The sequence below is a fragment of the Dendropsophus ebraccatus genome, chromosome 11 (genome assembly GCF_027789765.1).
Source record: "Dendropsophus ebraccatus isolate aDenEbr1 chromosome 11, aDenEbr1.pat, whole genome shotgun sequence".
Classification (NCBI taxonomy): domain Eukaryota; kingdom Metazoa; phylum Chordata; class Amphibia; order Anura; family Hylidae; genus Dendropsophus; species Dendropsophus ebraccatus.
The window spans coordinates 27,096,785-27,115,825 of record NC_091464.1 but is presented as its reverse complement, the minus strand read 5'-3'; the positions used below and the strand labels follow the sequence as shown (position 1 = coordinate 27,115,825).

The window sequence follows — 19,041 nt, the reverse complement described above, 5'->3', positions numbered from 1 at the left end:
CTTAATCATGGTGTATTCGGTAAAATGTGCAACTAGTGATTTTTAATAATGATGAATTAAAGGATTGCTTTTTAACATTACTTTTTGGAGTGCTGGAAGAAGTTTTTTGTCTCCCTCTGCATTTGGCACAACAACGCTGAGCCGGCGTCCTGGTCATCCATGCACCCTCCTTACCAAAAAAAAGGCTCCAATCCTCGAGCACAAGGAAAACAAGAGAAAGGTGAGCTGACTACGAAACCATTTTTTGTCTCAGATTTTACACCTGCCTTAATGTAAAATAATAAAGTATTTACTTACCTTACCACGTTCCCCGGTGTCCTCGGGCCTTCCCCAGGTCTCTGCAGCTCTGCCTTCTGTTCCGGTCTCAACCAACTACTGGCCGCTGCCTGTCTTGGCCAGTGATTGGCTGAGCGGCTGGGGCCTGTCAGTACAGAGACCGGAACAGAAGGGAGCAGAAAGCAGAGCTGCAGAGACCAGGGAAGGCCCGAGGACCCCTAGGAACGTGGTCGGTGAGTTAACACATTGTTGTTTTATACTACAATCATCAGCTGTCACAGCTGTGCATCGCTATTGTGTGAACTCAACCCCCCGCCCCACCCCCACACACATACAAGTAATCCAGCAAATAGTATGTGCTTCGTCCATGTAATGCACCTCCAAGTTCAGTCATAGGACAATGGACAACTAAATGCTTCGCCAGCATACAGAGCATGGGCCATTAGCTGTCTGAGGCTAATGTTCTAATATTAAAGCAAAATCCGACAATAAAATAAGTATAAAAAAAACACAGCCATATTCAAGTCTAATAAATGCTACATTAAAGGAGAAGTCCGGCCAAAATGATAAATACAGTGCGGGAGGGGGGTGTGGGAACATAATAAAGAATCAATACTTACCTGTCTCCATGCCACGTCACAGACTGGCTGACCACAGTCGAACTTTAGTTTCTCCCAGGTTCTGGTGTCATCAGGACTTAACGGGAAGGGTATGTTCAACCAGTCAGTGGTGGCAGCAGTGTCCCACCCCATTCACTGACTGGCTAAATAGATATCTCCGAGCCGGGTCATGGTTGCAGGAGTGGGAGATCCAGAAGGCTGGCAGGGTCAGGGAGCTGAAATGGAGCACTGCTGGGGCACAGGGATGGGTAAGTATACATCTTATACCTATTACTGTTGTATTTACGGTGTAAGAACTGTGAATGATGAAGAAATCAGACATGTTCACACATTATAAAGAGGGCTGCACAATGTCACTCTGATTATGGAAAAGAGGATCAGGTAACAGCTAAGCTATTGAGCATGGATGGACACCAATACTGAACGTAATAGTTATATGTTGTGAGAGGGAATCAAAACAGCACCAGGGGGCGCCACATCAAGTCTGTAACAGCAATATCCACACACAGAAGCTTTGTTATGAAATCACTACAGCTTTTTTTCTGTGCCATCAAGCTGTAAATGAATGTTTATTTTGAAGGGGAAACCCTTTTAAAACCCTCAATCATTTGATCCCAATCTCAGCGACTCAGTGACTATAACAATACCAGGGAAAGTGAATCACAGAGTCTATGGTCCATTAAAGATTAATGTATGGTTCTCCGAGAATGGCTGACTCGGCAGTGATGTGAATATGAATTATGTCATCTGACGTGGAGACAAAGAGCCCTGTTTATGAAGGAAAAGACGAGCATTCAATCACACCGAGCTCGGCTGTTAATCATCCCATTACCAAAGCCCGGGCAGATGAGACTTAGAAAATTCTTTTCATGTGGTTCAGTTCACATATGCTTCAGGAAGATAACACTAAGCCCTTGAAGATGAATGAAGATTTGCTTAAGAAGTTTTATTTTCTTACAGTGATATCATTTTTCTCTTTATAGGTAAAACAAGCATAGAGTTCAGTTTTATTGAGCGTAGAGCAATAAGCGAGTTGATGAATGAGCATGTTGGATTCAGCGGCTTCACCTTTACTTGGGGCTACGCAGAAGTCATCTAATCAGAAGTCAATATCCTAACACGGGCAGAGCAAAGTTCACGCACCACACAAACTCGCAGATGTTATCTATTCAAGTCATAATCCAATATTTTTTATATTCTGTTTATAACATTAGCACTGTCCTCTAGATGCAATGCAGAGGCATAACCATACTTCTCGGGCCTAGTGAAAACAATTTAGCTGGACCGTCCACTTAGCTGCAAAAAAACACATGTACTCTACATGTTATGTGAACACAACCATAAAATGTTAAAGTTAAAATGGGTTGTCAGAAGAAATAAAATGTGTTAGTTATACATGGCTAGAGGTTGTGTAAAAATAACAAATAAGCCATACTTACCTCTCCATGATCCACCACATCACCTGGTCTGATGTTAACTGCTTCCTGCATCAGAGAAGAGCAGTCTCAACATGAACTGCTTGCTCATCTAATCACTGACCAAAAAGTAACACTGCTGTGGCCAGAGGTAGTTCCTGCTCAGACAGCTCCTATTAGAGACAGGAAGTAGCAAAGATGACCAAAGACCAGATGGTATCAGATCACAAGCTGCAGTAGACTGGGGGAGGTAAGTATACTATTTTATGAGATCACAAGCTGCAGTATATTGGATGAGGTAAGTGTGCTATTTTATCAGATCACAAGCTGCAGTAGGCTGGGGAGGTAAGTATGCTATTTTATCAGATCACAAACTGCAGTAGACTGGGGGAGGCAAGTATGCTGCTTTATCAGATAATAAACTGCAGTAGACTGGGGGAGGTAGGTATGCCATTTTATCAGATTACAAGCTGCAGTAGATTGGGGGAGGTAAGTATATTTTATCAGATCACAGGCTGCAGTAAATTGGGGTGGTAAGTATGCTATATATTTTTTTTTTACATTACCTCCAGCCGTGTACAGGAGAACACCAATATAACACCTGTTATTACTTAACCACTTAACTTATATATGTACGAAAAAAAATCACATACATTCTGCTTAGTAAAATACATGTGCATCATCTAATATGTCTACAAGTGGCAAAAATAATAATTGTTGTTTTGCATGGAGATCGTGGCTGTGTAAAATGCTTTCATGTTGGCTTCCAACTCATTAAACAACAATATGAAGCTATATTTTCTGCACAGAATGACAGGAGATTTTTTAAGCATGCTTTGGTTTTCCAATTAAGCAAAGTTAAAGTTGAAATCTGGCCAAATGTCTACATAGAAGTAGATAGTTCCCTAGAGACAACTAAAAAACCTGCCACATCCTGAATTACCTAACACTTACTGCAAAGGGATTGTATTGCCTATATTTTCTTTGCTAATTAAAGGGGATCCAGCAGCAGGTTCGATGATCCTAACCTTCCGATTCCGATAGGGCAGGGAGGCCTCATGTACCTTTATAAAGTTGGTGTTCTATAATGTTATTGAGTAACTTTCTTTTGTACTAATATGTAAAAGTAATATGTAATTTTACTAATATGTACAGTTTTCATTTTCTGTTTGTAGATTTCTTCTTTTTATTTTCTGTACATTATTATGGAGGCAGGGATTTTGCCTCGGAAGTTGTTGTGTTAACATCTTTTAAAAATAACCTTTACAGCAGCCACATGGACCATAAGAACCTGTTGTTTGGAGATGACTAGTGTTGAGTGGACTTGCCGAACTGTTCGGGTACATTATCTCAAACTGGAGCTGCATTTGACTCAGGGCATCTGTTGGATGATGCCCTATGTCCCTATGTCTGTGGTGCTGTTTTTGCAAGAAAATACAGTATTTTCCGGCGTATAAGACAACTTTTTAACCTCGAATCATCTTGTCAGAATTTGGGGGTCGTCTTATAGGCCGGGTATGGTCGCCTCATACGGTGGGGGGGGGGGGGCTCAAAAATGGCCATATCCCCACCGTATGGGGCGACCATTTAAAAAACAAACAGTTAACTCACCTGGCCCGTTCCCGGCCTCCGCGCGTCCAGTCCCGTTCCCCGGCGCTGGCAGTGTGACGTACACATGCCCGAAGCCCTCCCGAGGAGCCGAGCATTTAATCGGAGACACTTAGCTGCTCGGGAGAGCTTCCGAAGAATGACAGAGGCTTCGGGAGGCTCCGTAAGTACCCGAAGCCTCTGTCATTCTTCCAAAGCTCTCCCGAGCAGCCGAGCATCTCCGATTAGACGCTCGGCTCCTTGGGATAGCTTCGGGCATCCCTGGCGCAGCCAGTGTACATCACACTGCCTGTGCCGGGGAACGGGACCCGAGAAGAAGACGTGCGGAGGCCGGGAACGGGCCCAGGTGAGTTAACTGTTTGTTAACTTCATCATTTAGCTGCAGTTAACCCCGGCAGGGGTTAACATTTTCCGGCGTATAAGGCGAATTCCTGACAATCTGATTGAAAGTCAGGGGTTGTCTTATACGCCCAGTCGCCTTATACGCCGGAAAATTCAAAATTACTAACCTGGTAATTTCTTTTCTTTGAGCCCATGACGGCACCCCTGGAGAGGACCACCTCCTACTCCCATAGGACAGGAAACAGGATACAGGAAATCCCTGGATCATATAAAGAAGTAAACTCCCCTCCATCGCCAGTCTTTACCAAGGACCTAGGAGCGAAGCTCACAAGACACACACAAAAAGAAAAATATATACAAAAAATCTCCTTTTTTTTTTTTTTTTTTTTTTTGTGTTTATAAAGAAGTTTACTTTTTCTATATCTATGTAATAAAATTATCACTACTATTATTATTATCCCTTTTTCTTTCCTTTTTTTTTTTTTTTTTTTTTTTTTTTTTTTTTTTTTTTTGGGTGGGATTTAGGCGGGGTGCCGTCATGGGCTCAAAGAAAAGAAATTACCAGGTTAGTAATTTTGAATTTTCTCTTTTCGCCCTATGACGGCACCCCTGGAGAGTAGAATAGGAATATAACCGCCTAGGGAGGGACCACTGCCTGCAAAACACTACGTCCAAATGTTAAGTCTTCGGTGGAAGATAGTTGTAACCTGTAGTGTCTAAAAAATGTATGTGGAGTACTCCATGTGGCTGCCCTGCAGATCTGATCAATGGAAACCGCTGCCCTCTCAGCCCACGAAGTTGCCACAGCTCTAGTGGAATGTGCCCCGAATCCAACTGGTGGTGTCATGTTCTTGACTCTATAGCATTCTCCAACTGCCTGTTTAACCCATCTGGCTATTGTTTGTGTGGAAGCTGACTTGCCCTTGGTCTTACCCTGAAAGGATATAAGCAAGCTGTTACATAATCTCCAACTTTCTGTGACCTTTAGATAATGTAAGATAACTCTTCTAACATCCAGACTATGCAAACTTAATTCTTGATCGTTAGTTGGTGTGTTGTAAAATGATGGTAGTATCACCTCCTGAGATCTGTGGAAGTCCGTAACCACTTTTGGAAGAAAGGCTGGGTCAGGAGATAATACGACTCGGTCTTCTCTAATGGTCATGTAAGGAGTCTGTATAGAGAAGGCTCTAATTTCACTTACTCTACGGGCTGACGTTATTGCCAATAGAAAAGCCAGTTTATAAGACAGGAATTTAATACTGCAGTCTGCTAAAGGTTCAAAGGGATTAGCAGTAAGTCCGTTCAAGACAAGGTTCAGATCCCAAGGCGGAACCCTGGACCTGATCGTGGGACATAATCTGGAGGTTGCCTTTACAAATCTTTTAATCCACTGATGTTCAGCTAGTTTATAGTCATAGAGTGCGCTGAGGGCGGAGATCTGTACCTTGATGGTGCTAGGCCTGAGGTGCTTGTTTAGACCCTCTTGTAAGAACTGTAAGATTAAAGGAATGTCAGGAGGAGCTAGGACATTAACAGGTTTATTTACAAATTTACAAAATGCTATCCATGTACGTAGATATATAGTAGAGGTAACTTTCTTTCTACTGGCTAGCAACGTGGTGATTACTTCGGATGAAAGGCCTCTGTCTATCAACAATTGCCTCTCAACAGCCATGCCGTCAGGTGAAGGTTCTGAACCTGAGGGTGAAATACTGGGCCCTGGGCGAGGAGATCTGCCCTGTCCGGAAGAATCCATGGGTCTGTCAGAGACATCTTCCTGAGCCAAGTAAACCACACCCTTCTTGGCCAAAAGGGCGCTATTAGAATTATGTGGGCCCTGTCCTGCCTGATCTTTCTGACTACTCTTGGGATTAGTCTGATGGGTGGGAATGCGTACAGTAGGCCTTTGTCCCAAGGCTGGGCTAGTGCATCTAGAGCCCTGGGCTTGTCTGCAGGACATAGGGAAAAGAACTCCTGGGTCTTTCTGTTCTTCCGCGATGCGAAGAGGTCTATCTCCGGTGATCCCCACATTCTGCATATCTGTAGAAATACCTCCTGGCAAAGCTCCCAATCCCCCTGGTTTAGGGAGTGTCTGCTTAGAAAATCTGCCTTCACATTGTCTACCCCCTTCAGGTGAAGTGCCGAGAGGGACAGACAATGTGACTGTACTAGCCTGAACATGAAGTGGGCAACTCTCATAAGTTGTACTGATCTTGTGCCTCCTTGGTGGTTGATGTACGCCACTGCCGATCTGTTGTCTGTTAGTATTCTCACGTTTCTGTCTTTTATTAACGGAAGAGCCTGGGACAAGGAGAAGAATATTGCTCTCAATTCTCTCACGTTTTGTGGGTCCCTGGCCTCCTCTGGGGACCACAGGCCCTGGAATACTTGTGTGTCTGTATGGGCTCCCCACCCCCTGGGACTGGCATCTGTGGTGATGGTCAAAATGTTGTCCAGAATCCAAGGAAGTCCCTTGGATAGATGCTCCCTTTCCTTCCACCAAGAGAGAGATCTGAGAGTCTGTGGAGATAGAGTGAAACAAGCATCAAGAGACTCAGAGGCACCGTCCCATTCACCAAGAATCTGTGATTGTAACACCCTAGAGTGGTACTGTGCCCAGGGAACCGCTGGAATGCAGGAAGTAAATAGACCCAACACCGACATAGCCTTCCTAAATGTAGTAATGGGATTATCAAAAAGCTCCTGTGTTCTGGAAAGAACATTTGAAATCTTGCTATCTGGTAAGAAAGATCTCTTAGCTCTCGAATCCAGACATATTCCCAGGAACTGACAATATTGAGAGGGGATCTTATTGGATTTTTCCTCGTTAATCTCCCAACCTAATCTAGACAGGATGTCTTCTACTATTTTGATCTGGCTCTGAAGAGAGATTACTGAGTCGCCGACCAGTAAAAAATCATCCAAATAAGGAATGATAATTATATCCTTTTCTCTGATATGTGCCATAACCTCTGACATCACTTTAGTGAAAACTCTAGGTGCCTGTGAAATGCCAAAAGGTAAGGCCTGGTACTGGAAATGACAAACTGAATCGTTAAGTTTGACTGCTACCCTCAGGAATCTTTGATGGTCCTGGTGGATGGGGACGTGATAGTATGCATCCCTTAAATCTAAGGTGGCCATAAAACAATCCTGTGAAAGATTCAAAATGGCTGAAGAAACTGACTCCATCCTAAACTTTTCGTAGGCTAAAACCCTGTTAAGAGGTTTAAGATTGATAATGGTTCTAAAAGAACCATTGGGTTTCCTTACCAAAAACAGAGTAGAGTAAAAACCCTTACCACACTCTGTCTCCGGAACGGGAACCAAAACCTTCTTCCTGAGTAAGGACTGTACTTCCGTAGAAAGTGCTGTCTGCTTTATGGGATCGGATGATAAATCCGTAATGACGAATCTTTCCCCTGGGGAGGACACAAAAGAAATTTTTAAACCGTGCTTTATTGTATCCAATACAAAGGAGCTATTGGAAATACCACACCACTGTGACCAAAAAAGAGAAAGGCGACCTCCCACAGGGACCTGGCGTCATTGAGCAGGTTTTTTGGCATTGTCAGAACCCTTAAAGAGGAACCCCTTGGATTTCTTGGTGGGCCTCCATTCCTTCCTATTTGTATTAGGATTAGTATTCGTGTTAGGGGCTCTATGTGTGTTCCTACCTTTTCCCCTAAAAGGACGGCTAGACTGCTGCGGGATCAGAGGGAACCCCTTCTTTCTATCCGAAGCCTTCTCGAGAATGTTATCTAAGGCTGGACCGAAAAGCAGGTTGCCTTCACAAGGGACTCCACATAATTTAGATTTAGAGGTGACGTCCCCCTTCCATTCTTTAAGCCACATGGATCTGCGGGCAGAGTTTGAGAGTGCTGCTGAACGAGCGGAGAGTCTAAGAGCATCCGCTGAAGCATCTGATATAAATGAGACAGCATTCTCTAAGGTCTCAAAGGGCTTGAGGAGCTCCTCCGCAGGAGTCCCCCTACTAATCATGTCTTTAAGTTCAGACATCCATACACCTAGAGATCTAGAGACTGAGGTTGCTGCCACTAGAGGTTTAAACAAGGCAGTGGATGCTTCCCAGTCCTTCTTTAAATAAATCTCTGCACGTTTGTCCATAGGGTCTTTAAGAGTTGCACAGTCCTCAAAAGGTAGCGCATTAAGTTTTGTAATCTTGGCTACCGGAGGATCTATCTTTGGAGCAAAGCCCCAGGAGTTCGACTCCTCATGGTCAAAGGGGTACTTCCTTTTGAAAGCAGCTGGAACAAAAAATTTTCTATCCGGATTGGACCATTCGTGTTTAATCAAGGCCTTAATGTTTTGGTGAATGGGAAAGACCAATCGTTTCTTAGGTGCTAGCCCTCCAAACATACGGTCCTGTATAGTATTAGATTCTGGAACCTCTTCTATACCCATAGTCTCCCTTACTGCTTTAATTAGTGATTCGATATAGTCAGCAGAAGGTAATGGAGTAGCCACTTCTTCCTCCAGACTTTCTACGTTAGATGGGCCTGCTTCTGGTTCGTCTATACCCAGCGATAGGTCCTCATCGTCCCCCAAGGTAGATGGAGGCTGACTGTGAACAGACTGCTCCACCTCAATAGTAGGGGGTATTGGGGTAGCCAAAGGTAACTGAGACACAGGTGCTGGCGTCAGCTCTGGAGGAGAAGCTGTGGTAGTGGCCGGAGTCTGAGAGGGCATGGAGGCCCTAATTTCCTTCTTTATCATGTTCTTCATGTTACGCATAAAAGAGGGTCCCTGCTCCTCTAGGACTCTATTCATACAGCTACCGCACAGCACTTTAGTGTAAGAGCTACTTAATCTTTTCCTACAAACGGGGCAATCTCTGCTCTTAGCATGACTCTTTTTAGTAGTACCCTCCACAGGGGCTTGAATCCTGGCTGGAGTAGACTCTGATAATTCAGCGCTTTCAGCCTCCATAATGGACAATTGAGGTCTTGGAGGTGTAGAAGACTCTCTGCAGCCGTTGTCAGGAACAGTAGAGAAGACACCAGGCAGCAGAAACAAAATACCGCTAGAGCACACAGGAACTGAGCACTCACCTGGCGTCCTTCTCGGCAGCTCTTTTGAATTTGGCGCCGAGAGTCACATGACCGGCTGGCTCCGCCCCCTTCGCCGCGCGCTGAGACGTCACCCTCCCGGCGCTCCACCTGAGGCAGGCCGTAGGCCCCGGAAGTTGCCGAACACGGCCAGCAGAGCAACCCCCTCCCAGCATCATCCAGCAGCCATGCCGCAGGGCGCGCGAACGCAGCGCTACGGATCGGGGCACCGGACCACGCCGAGGAGGGCCAGGGGAGCTCCGGGGACCCATATCTGGAGGTGTCGGGGGAGGAGGCCAGACTTGGAGGCTGCTCCCCACTCGGAGCCTGACGCCGCCGGGAAGCCGGTAGGATATTACCCGGTAACCCCCAGTCATTTCTTTCCGTCCAGGGAAGGGAAGGGAAAAAGCCCTTCCAGCTCCTGCTCCCATGGGGACAGGAAACAGAAACTGGCGATGGAGGGGAGTTTACTTCTTTATATGATCCAGGGATTTCCTGTATCCTGTTTCCTGTCCTATGGGAGTAGGAGGTGGTCCTCTCCAGGGGTGCCGTCATAGGGCGAAAAGAGAAAATACGGTATGTGTTTTTACAATTACTTGATAACAACTTATGTTCAGAGATAATTAAAGGGAATCTGTCAGCTGTAATTCACATTCCGAACTGTTAGATAGATGTTAGGACAAGGAAACACATGGTATCATATATCTGTCTGTCCTTCCAGAGTGTGGAAAAATGCTTTAATTTAATAGCACGTAGAGTCATAGAGGCTCTCTCAAGCTCGGAGGTTTCCCTCAGAGTGCGCACAGAGGAAAACCTACGCCAGCTCAGAGCTGATGTAGGTTTCCTTATAATTTTTACAATGGAAAAAATGATCCACTCGGCGGACCCAGAGACGACCGTAAGGATTTACTCTCAACAAACAGATGGTACTAGCGGTTTGGTGGTGCTGGTTGGTGGATACAGAGTCAATTTATGGTATACCACAACAGATCTGATGCGTGTAAACTGACTCTTTCCCTTTAGGTTGTTATGGAGCACAAACAGGCGGTGGATTGACACCATGACTATTATATATTACATTTGAATGCATGGCTGGTCCCAGAACACAGACAGCCAACACACCTAAGGCCTCCTTCACATGTCAATGTGAAAAAGAATTTGCCATTTGCTTCACAGGCTGAGTCATAAACCATTGGGGCATAATATGTCATTGGCCTGTAAGCAGAAAGCCAAGGACACAATTTCATCCTGGTGGGAAAAACAAATTCACTGTACACTGGTGTGAAGATGTAATGCATATAGCAATAACCGAGAACATATGGTCCTACGCAATAGAGATATACAGAAAAAACACCATAAATTCTGCTCACATAGCCGATGCACTAGCGTGCTATATATTTCACCTATACGCTCTGCAGAGTCAGATATACAGGACTCCTGTTGACCATTCATTGTGCCGTCACACCTGTTTCCTGCCCCACTACTGAGAGGAGTTTATAGCACAAGAGATGAATAAGGGAGCGCTCCGCTGAAGTCTTACACATAATTGGTAGCACAAATATGTCCGTCTAATTCTCTACTGTAACATCAATTTTTAGCCGAAAATTCAGCTTTTACGTGCTAGAACATAATTTACATGTAACATTTTAACTCTATACTGTACATTGCTTCTTTACCCAATAGTGAAATCATTCTTTAGGGTGCCTTCACACACACTGGATCCGCGGCGGATTTTCTGCTGCAGATCCGCAGTGGATCCGCAGCAGATTTGATCTAAATAACTGAACACAGCATCAAATCTGCACCATCAAATCTGCTGCCGATCCGCTGCAGATCTGGTGTGTGTGAAGGCACCCTTAGGGTAAGGTCACAATGGGCGGCCTAGTGGTTTCTGGGAGGCCACACTGCGGCATGTGGACACATCTACAAGCTGATTGTTAATAATTGTGTGATTTTACACGCCTGGGTGTCTAATGTTTTTCTTGCAGGGGAAAAAAAAATAAAAATCGGTGCACGGCCAAAATACATTAAAAACAAATCACATAAAACATACGGACTACAGACCCGCAAACAGCAAAGGAGGCGGCTCATAAAACACAGACCCCAGACCTGGCAATAGTGTGATCGTGCAGTATCCCCCCTGGAGGACAAAGCATTAATGGCCGTGTAAATATACATAGCTAATTGCATGGAAAGTAAAGTGCAAAAGTGCTAAGCTACACAGGTATGTCCAAGCAATACACCTCCAATGGGGGAAGACAGAAATCCTGTGGAATACAGGACATAACCAGGAGAGTACATAGATGTATATAGTCAGGATGTCAGGAGCCCCAGGACCCGACACATTTCATTGGCGTGTGCAGATTCTTCTGGGAAGGAGCTGTGTATAACAGCGACACGAGTGTTGGGTCATGTTCAAGTGTTTTTTATGTATTTTGGTGCTGTATAGACCCATTCTTGGGATCTTTTTAATATTTTAATCCTGTGGTTGAAATCCAAAGCTAAATCCAAGTTCTACATGGATTATGCTGCAGGTCACCAAGGATGTGTCATGCATTGTCTGAGAGCTTTGCCTGGATGGGAGACAACCGTATTGTATTCACTTCTGTGAACACCCAGTTGTCCATTTAACATACACTTCAAGAAGAAATAAGAGTGACACTTAAAGGGGAACTATCAGCAGATTAGACAAATCTAACTTGCTGGTAGCTCCCTACAGAGTCGGGGACTCTGAGGAGGAAGGTATGTGTCTTATGGTCCTTTTACACGGAACGATTATCGTTCGAATTTGCACGATAACGATCGAATGTGAACGATAATCATACGTGTAAACGCTGCAAGCGATCAAACGACGAGCGAGAAATCATTCATTTTGATCTTTCAACATGTTCTCAAATTACCGTTGGTCGGTCGCAAAAAATTCGCAGATCGTTCCGTGTAGTCATTCTTTCAACGATTTCACCTATGTGTGATCGCATTACGATTTTTCCGTACAATGTATCGTTCAGTCTAAACGCTGATCGTTATAAAAAACACATAGTTCACTCAAAATCGTGCGAATTATCGCTCCGTGTAAAAGTACCATTACTTTCCTTCTCAGTGACGGTCCCGTACTATAAGTTGGGGTAAACTCAACTCCGAGCACCCTTAGGAGCACTGCCGTGTCATCTGGCCCATCCCCTCAACTGATTATCATTAGAAGGGGTGGGCCGGATGACGTGGCAGTGCTCTGGAGTGAAGTTTACCCAGATAGTGCCAGACTTGCACCGAAGAGGAAGGCAAGACACATACCTTCCTCCTCAGCATCCTCAGTGCTACAGGGGGCTAGATAGATTTGTGCTACACAGATAGACAGATAGTGCTACAGCAGGATAGATTTGTCTAACCTGCTCATAGTTTCCTTTTAAAGGGAAACTATCAGCAGGTTAGAAGCATCTAACCTGCTCATATGTCTCTAAAGCACAAGGGGCGCTGAGGATGAAGGTTACCCTCATCCTTGCCGTTGTCGTGATATTAATAGTTTCTTCTATGCTAAAGAAGCATTTTGGTGCACTGGGGACAGGACTACAGGGGGCAGCTTTAGCTTTGGCTGTCCAGGCATGATGGGAGTTGTAGTTTTGCAACAGGTGGAGAGCCAAGGTTCCCTATCCCTTTATAGGGAGTCATCGGGTGGTCCTGGAAGCTCCTCTCCCCCAGCCTTGATTGATCGCTCTGTTTGTGTATAGGAAACTATCTGTCCATCAAGGCTGGCAGGGCAAATGGAAGCCACCCTGATGCCAGGAAAGTGATGACAGGTTTCCTTTAAAAGTCAGTAGAACGAACAGGTCCTCGCTAAAGGTAAAAAGAAAAAGCTGAATCAGCAAGTAAAAAGGAATGGGCAGCCATAATGCTAGATAGGATGTGAGGTAACTGCAGTAACCAGCATCGGCAGGGTCAAAATGATGGCAGAAAATCTGCGGAGCGCACATCTAGCCAGCACTCTGTATGCTGATGATGGTGCGCAGCGCCTGACGACATCAGTGACCAAGCCAGAGCCGAGGAGGAGAGAGAGTATATAAATAATACATTACATTGAGAGCCACATTAACACACCGCAAGCTGTGGGAGAATCAATTCCGTCTTTACAGTAATTCCCCGGAGGCCGGCACAGTTGTACATCAAAAAGAAAACATTAAACTCACATTTATATTCCATTTGAAGCAAGAATCAGACCAACACAATAGAGAAGATGTAGAAAAACTAGTGTAAGGGAAGATGAGAGAAACTGTCCATAGTAACCAGACTGCTGATGAGCTCCGGGGTTCTTTATAGACTGCAGTCTCATTAGTTGGAGAGCAGCTTTGCATTCACCAGACATGTCAAGCAGATTGGGTTGATGGGAGAACCAAGCTGTTTTACAGCTTGTAAAGGGGTACACCGGCGAAAATCTTTTTCTTTCAAACCAACTGGTTTCAGAAAGTTGTATAAATTTGTAATTTACTTATATTTAAAAATCTCAAGTCTTCCCATACTTATCAGCTGCTGTATGTCCTGCAGGAAGTGGTGTATGTCCTGCAGGAAGTGGTGTGTATGGGAAGACATGAGATTTTTTATTACAAGTAAATGACAAATCTATATAACTTTCTGACAGTGTTCTAGGAGAGCTGACCAATATTGTCCTTTTTTTCTGTGTTCCATAACTTTCTGAAACCAGTTGATTTGAAAGACAAAGATTTTTGCTGGAGTACCCCTTTAACACTGATACCAATACAGATGCAATAAGTGCATAACTTGTCACAGTATCTCTCTATCAGCTTCTGCTTTGCACAGTAAACACAGTATCTATCTATCTATTCATCTATATAGAGAGAGAAATGAAACAACAGTGTCTCCTTTCCCCTATACTCCTCAGAAGAGGCTGTTTCCCTGCCCTTGGCCAGGTGATTACTGTGTGATGTCACTGGTGGGCGGGTTTACAGCTTGCCTGGCATACTGGCCCTGAATTAATTCCACTGACATGTGCTACGTTTTGATCAGTGGAGATCACAGCCCAGGCTGAAATGAGTGGGCAGGAGCGCTCAGCTAAGCTCTGTGCTGGTTGTATCTGCTTGTCACTGATCGGCTCAGATTGAACGGTACCATGGCCAACAGCAGTAAAGTGAAACTGTCATATTTAAGATGCATCCAATCTGTAGGCATCATGTTATGAACAGGAGGAGCAGAACAAAATGATGCAGTTTAGCAGGGAAACTTCCAGTATTTTTTATTTTATTCATGTATTCATGTGTTCTCTCTATATGCGCTTATACACAGATTGCTGTCAGTCACCATACAGGGTTGCCCGCTTGACTACTTAGCCCGGAATGAGCAGAGAATTACATGGATACAAGACAAGTGTTCGTGGAAGGATTCCCACAAAACGATACTTCAATCTGCTCAGCTTCTCCGGCTCTATAACAGACCGCCTGCAGACTGGACTGCATTTTCAATCTGTCAGGTTCTCCTTAAAGGCAATCTGTCAGCTTTATATCGTGCTCAGAGCTGTAGACATAAGCAGCTGAGGGAGAGAAAATAAACGATACCAGTCTCTTAGATAATGGCTGTTCGTAATGCTGCGTTTACACGGAACGATTATTATGCGAATTTGCACGATAACGATCGAATTTGAGTGATAATCGTACGTGTAAATGCAGCGAACAATCAAGCGACGAGCGAGAAATCGTTCGTTTTGATCTTTGAACAAGTTCTCAAATCATCTTCGGTCGTTCGCTAAAAATTTGCAGATCGTTCAGTGTAAACAGTCGTTCACCGATTTAACTTATGTGCGAGATAGGCTTAAGCGATCGCAAATGATTTTACCGTACAATATATCGTTCCGTCTAAACGCTGATCATTTTTTTTTTTAAAACGTTACTTTGAAATCGTTAATTGGATGATCAGGCAATTTATCGCTCCGTGTAAACGCAGCATAAAGTTGTAAAATTATGTTTTCCTTGTAAGCTTAAGTGTCATGAAGATGGTGCTGATCTGCAGCATGCAGGCCTCCTCCCTCCCTGCCATGCATCATTGGTGTCAGCAGGTCAGGCCTACTTTAGTCAAGGGTATATGGGCACCTTAAAGGGGAACTCTTTTCCACTCGTCTACGCTGCTCCTTGCCCCAGATTCAAACTTCTAGTTTTACATCATGGCATCTGCCTGGGAAAATATATCTCCCATCATGTATTGCACCTTAGGCTGCATTCACATGTCCCATAAAATTGTCTATGGGTACCTGCCCCTGTCTTGTAATATCCACCTACTTAATCGCTGACTCAATCTGCTTCTACTTTCATAGTAAACAAGGTATCTATTCATCTACATAGAGAGAAATGAAACAACAGTGTCTCCTTTCCCCTATACTACTCAGGAGAGGCTGTTTCCCCGCCCCTTGGCCAGGTAATCATGGTGTGATGTCAGTGGTGGGTGGGGTTACAGATAAGGTGTTAAAGCTTGCCTGGCAACAGATCATTTGAGGTCTGTCTCATATATATATGCACCGGCCCTTTTTATTTATTTACCTCTTCACATCACCAGTTTCTTTTCCCTTTATCTTACAGTGACCCGCCATAGACACAAGGCCAGTAAGACACCTGAGAGTATAGCTTCACCGGCTTGCTGTCCACAGTCACCAACAGCTTCGTTTAAACATGAAGCTCGTATCCAGCTGACTGCTTTCTGCCGCTAGTATACAGTACCTAATGATTCTACACAGCATGGAATCCATTTTATGGCTCCGCCACAGGCTGTGCACTTCAAAAGACAGTCTTAAACAGCAAGCATCTGCTTAAAGGGGCACTAAAGCCAGGTCACAAATGGATCTTATTAAAAGTACTAATGGACTTAATTTATAAAGCAATTTCCAGCTCAAGTCACGTCACATTCCCTATATATAAGTAATGTATAGCAGCAAAGAACCGTGAGACATCGCTCTCCATTAGCGGGGTGAAGACAGAACAGAAGGGCATCTGCTGGTTTAAAGCATTACACCCCACCATCCTATTGCTAGCTGATTGTTCTTTTGTTGGAGAGGAGTATGACGCGATCCTATACATGTGCACAATGCTTAAAGGGGAAAGGTAGCCATGTTTAGCCTGGACATAAAGGGGTACTCCAGCAAAAAAATCCTTCAAATCAACTGGCGCCAGAAAGTGACAGATATTTGTAATTTACTTTTATTAAAAAATCTCAAGACTTCCCATACTTATCAGCTGCTGTATGTCCTACAGGAAGTGGTGTATTCTTTCCAGTCTGGAGGGCAGAAGAGGTTTTCTATGGGGATTTTCTACAGCTCTGGACAGTTCCTGTCATGGAGAGAGGTGGCAGCAGAGAGCACTGTGTCAGACTGGAAAGAATGCATCACTTCCTGCAGGACATACAGCAGCTGCCTGGAAAACATGGTCATAGCCCATATCCATGTTTTCTCGGGCTCCATCAAACGTCTTCATTTACCGGTAATCAGATTCTGCACACTTGGGTTCAGACGGTACTGAGGTTTGCTCATCCCTACTAAACATGCATGTTATGAAGTTGTGAACTGTAGCAGTCTCTAAAAGTATTGAGCCATTTCTAATTCTTGTTTGGTTTAGGGTTTTTTTTTTTTTTCTGAAGGCAACTGAAATTTTTTTAACTTTGCAAGTAAGCCTAATTTAAAATGGTGGTTGGATATTTTTTATTGAAACTGTACATTGTAAGACAGTCCAAACCTCTATCTCTAAGGTTTTACCTTATTACACAGCGCGATGATCTGCCGAATCGGCCTGATTTGGCAGATTAGGGCCCTTATGCACAGTGCCAGGATTACCTTGTTGCCCAAACCATGCACACTCATCATCACTAGTGCAACAGTGCTATCCGCTTCATTCCAGCACAACTGCATCCATAGATTTCATTTATGTAACTGGGTCATGTAAACACCCCTCTGACACAGAGGAAGCGATGTGCCCTGGGTGCCCATTGCCACGCTTCAACATGCTTGATAAAGATATGTTCAAAGAAGATCAAAAGAAATGCCGCAGCACTCATCCAATATTGCATAAATCTTCTTTTATTCTGCTTACATGCTGGCGAGCACAAACAAAAACATCAGGCTACGATAGTTTCACGCTGAATCTGGCACTTCCTCTCGGGGACGAGAGGAAGCGCCAGATTCGGCGTGAAACAATCTCAGACTGGAAAGAATACACCAGTTTCTGCAGCTGATAAGTTTGGGAAGACTTGAGATTTTTAAAAAGAAGTAAATTACAAGTCTATATAACTCTCTGAAACCAGTTGATTTGAACCTATAAGTGCTGAACTCTGTTTCTTCGCACTTGCACCTACACATTTGTGCTACCCTTACAAAGCCCAGTGCCAGTGTGTCAGGTGGTGGGTATCACCACTTCTGGCCACCGTGACAAGTGGCCAAGTATAACACCAACTAGCCCACTGCTGTTACCACCTAGCAGTCCCGGGCCACGGCACAAGTGTCAAAACTAAAACAGTTTATGCTTTCCTTTTACTTGGTAAACCTTTCACTATGTCTGCTCGCTTTTAATAAGACTATTGCTCATTGTAAACTGACCATCTAAGAGCATTGGATCAATATGCAAAGAATCAATGCAATCTCATTTCGCTCGAGAGATTCCATCCGATACATTATTGAAGAGTGAGACGTTTGTCAGCTTTGCCGGCAATGATTCTGCTATTCAGACAGCTGGCAAGCAAGCGCTGACCTAGATACAAAGTGCAGCGCACACAGAGGAGCATTACACGTCACTCCAGATACTCACATAACTGGGTAACTTCCATTGTAATACATGATTGTACTGATCAGTGTCGGACTGGCCCACCGGGAGTACTGGAGAATCCTCCGGTGGGCCCCTAGATTTAGAACCTGTACTAACACTGACTGACATGTCGTTTCTCACTGGTTTTTCATTGGTGGGCCCCATGATCATTTCCTCCGGTGGGCCTCAGATACCCCAGTCCAACAATGGTACTGATTCTGTATTGGGGAGTATTCACATGCAGCAGATGTCCCATACAATGAATTGGCTTGTTCCTGCAGAATGGATTTCCGCTAACCCCTTAAAGGTGAACAGGACAAATGCAGAGAATTCTGTTGCTGTGTGGACACATGGTCTTATAGTCAGGAGCTACATTTACAATTCTCTAGGCTTAATAGCATAACTCTCCCCGTATTTGTTGTTACCACAATTATTGCTCAAATCCTGCTGTGGTCATTTGCATATCAGCACAAAGCAGTACTTGGCGGTAGAAAATAAATGTCCTTCAATATGAGCTCAGTAGAGCTATTAGGGATGTATCTGAGCGGTATCATCATAGGAAAGATTACAAAGAAAGGTAACAGCTATTCATGGATGAGGCTGGGTTTACACGACGTTTTTTTTTGTTGCAAAAAACAGATGCATTTATGTCTGTTTTGATCCGTTTTTCCATTGACTTCCACTATATATAATATATATATAAAAAAGGATCAAAAAACACGTTTTTGTCTAGGTTTAAAAAAGGGATTTGTTTTGATCTTTTTCCTTTTTTTTTTCTTTTTTTTATAAAGGAAGCCAATGGAAAAATGGATGCACACAGCATTTGTTTTTTCACCTTTTTTTCTTATTGCAAAAACAGAGGAAAACAAGTAGTTTGAACCCAGCCTATCTGCAAATACACCATTCACAATAGGTGATGGTCACA

The 19,041-nt window shown here is 44.0% G+C and overlaps 2 protein-coding genes across 2 annotated transcripts in view; both read right to left on the bottom strand.

The window, feature by feature from the left end:
- The window catches only part of TSPAN7 (tetraspanin 7), a 100,290-nt gene that overhangs the window by 56,636 nt on the left and 24,613 nt on the right, over nucleotides 1–19,041 (bottom strand). The gene's annotated exons all lie outside the window — the stretch shown is intronic.
- On the bottom strand, nucleotides 4,771–8,276 carry LOC138767318 (uncharacterized). Its single transcript, XM_069944774.1, has 2 exons — nucleotides 7,567–8,276; nucleotides 4,771–6,784 (listed from the first exon to the last, which is right to left on the bottom strand). The coding sequence occupies exon 2, from the start codon at nucleotides 6,300–6,302 to the stop codon at nucleotides 4,899–4,901; it is 1,404 nt and encodes a 467-aa protein (XP_069800875.1). The 5' UTR covers nucleotides 6,303–6,784; nucleotides 7,567–8,276; the 3' UTR covers nucleotides 4,771–4,898.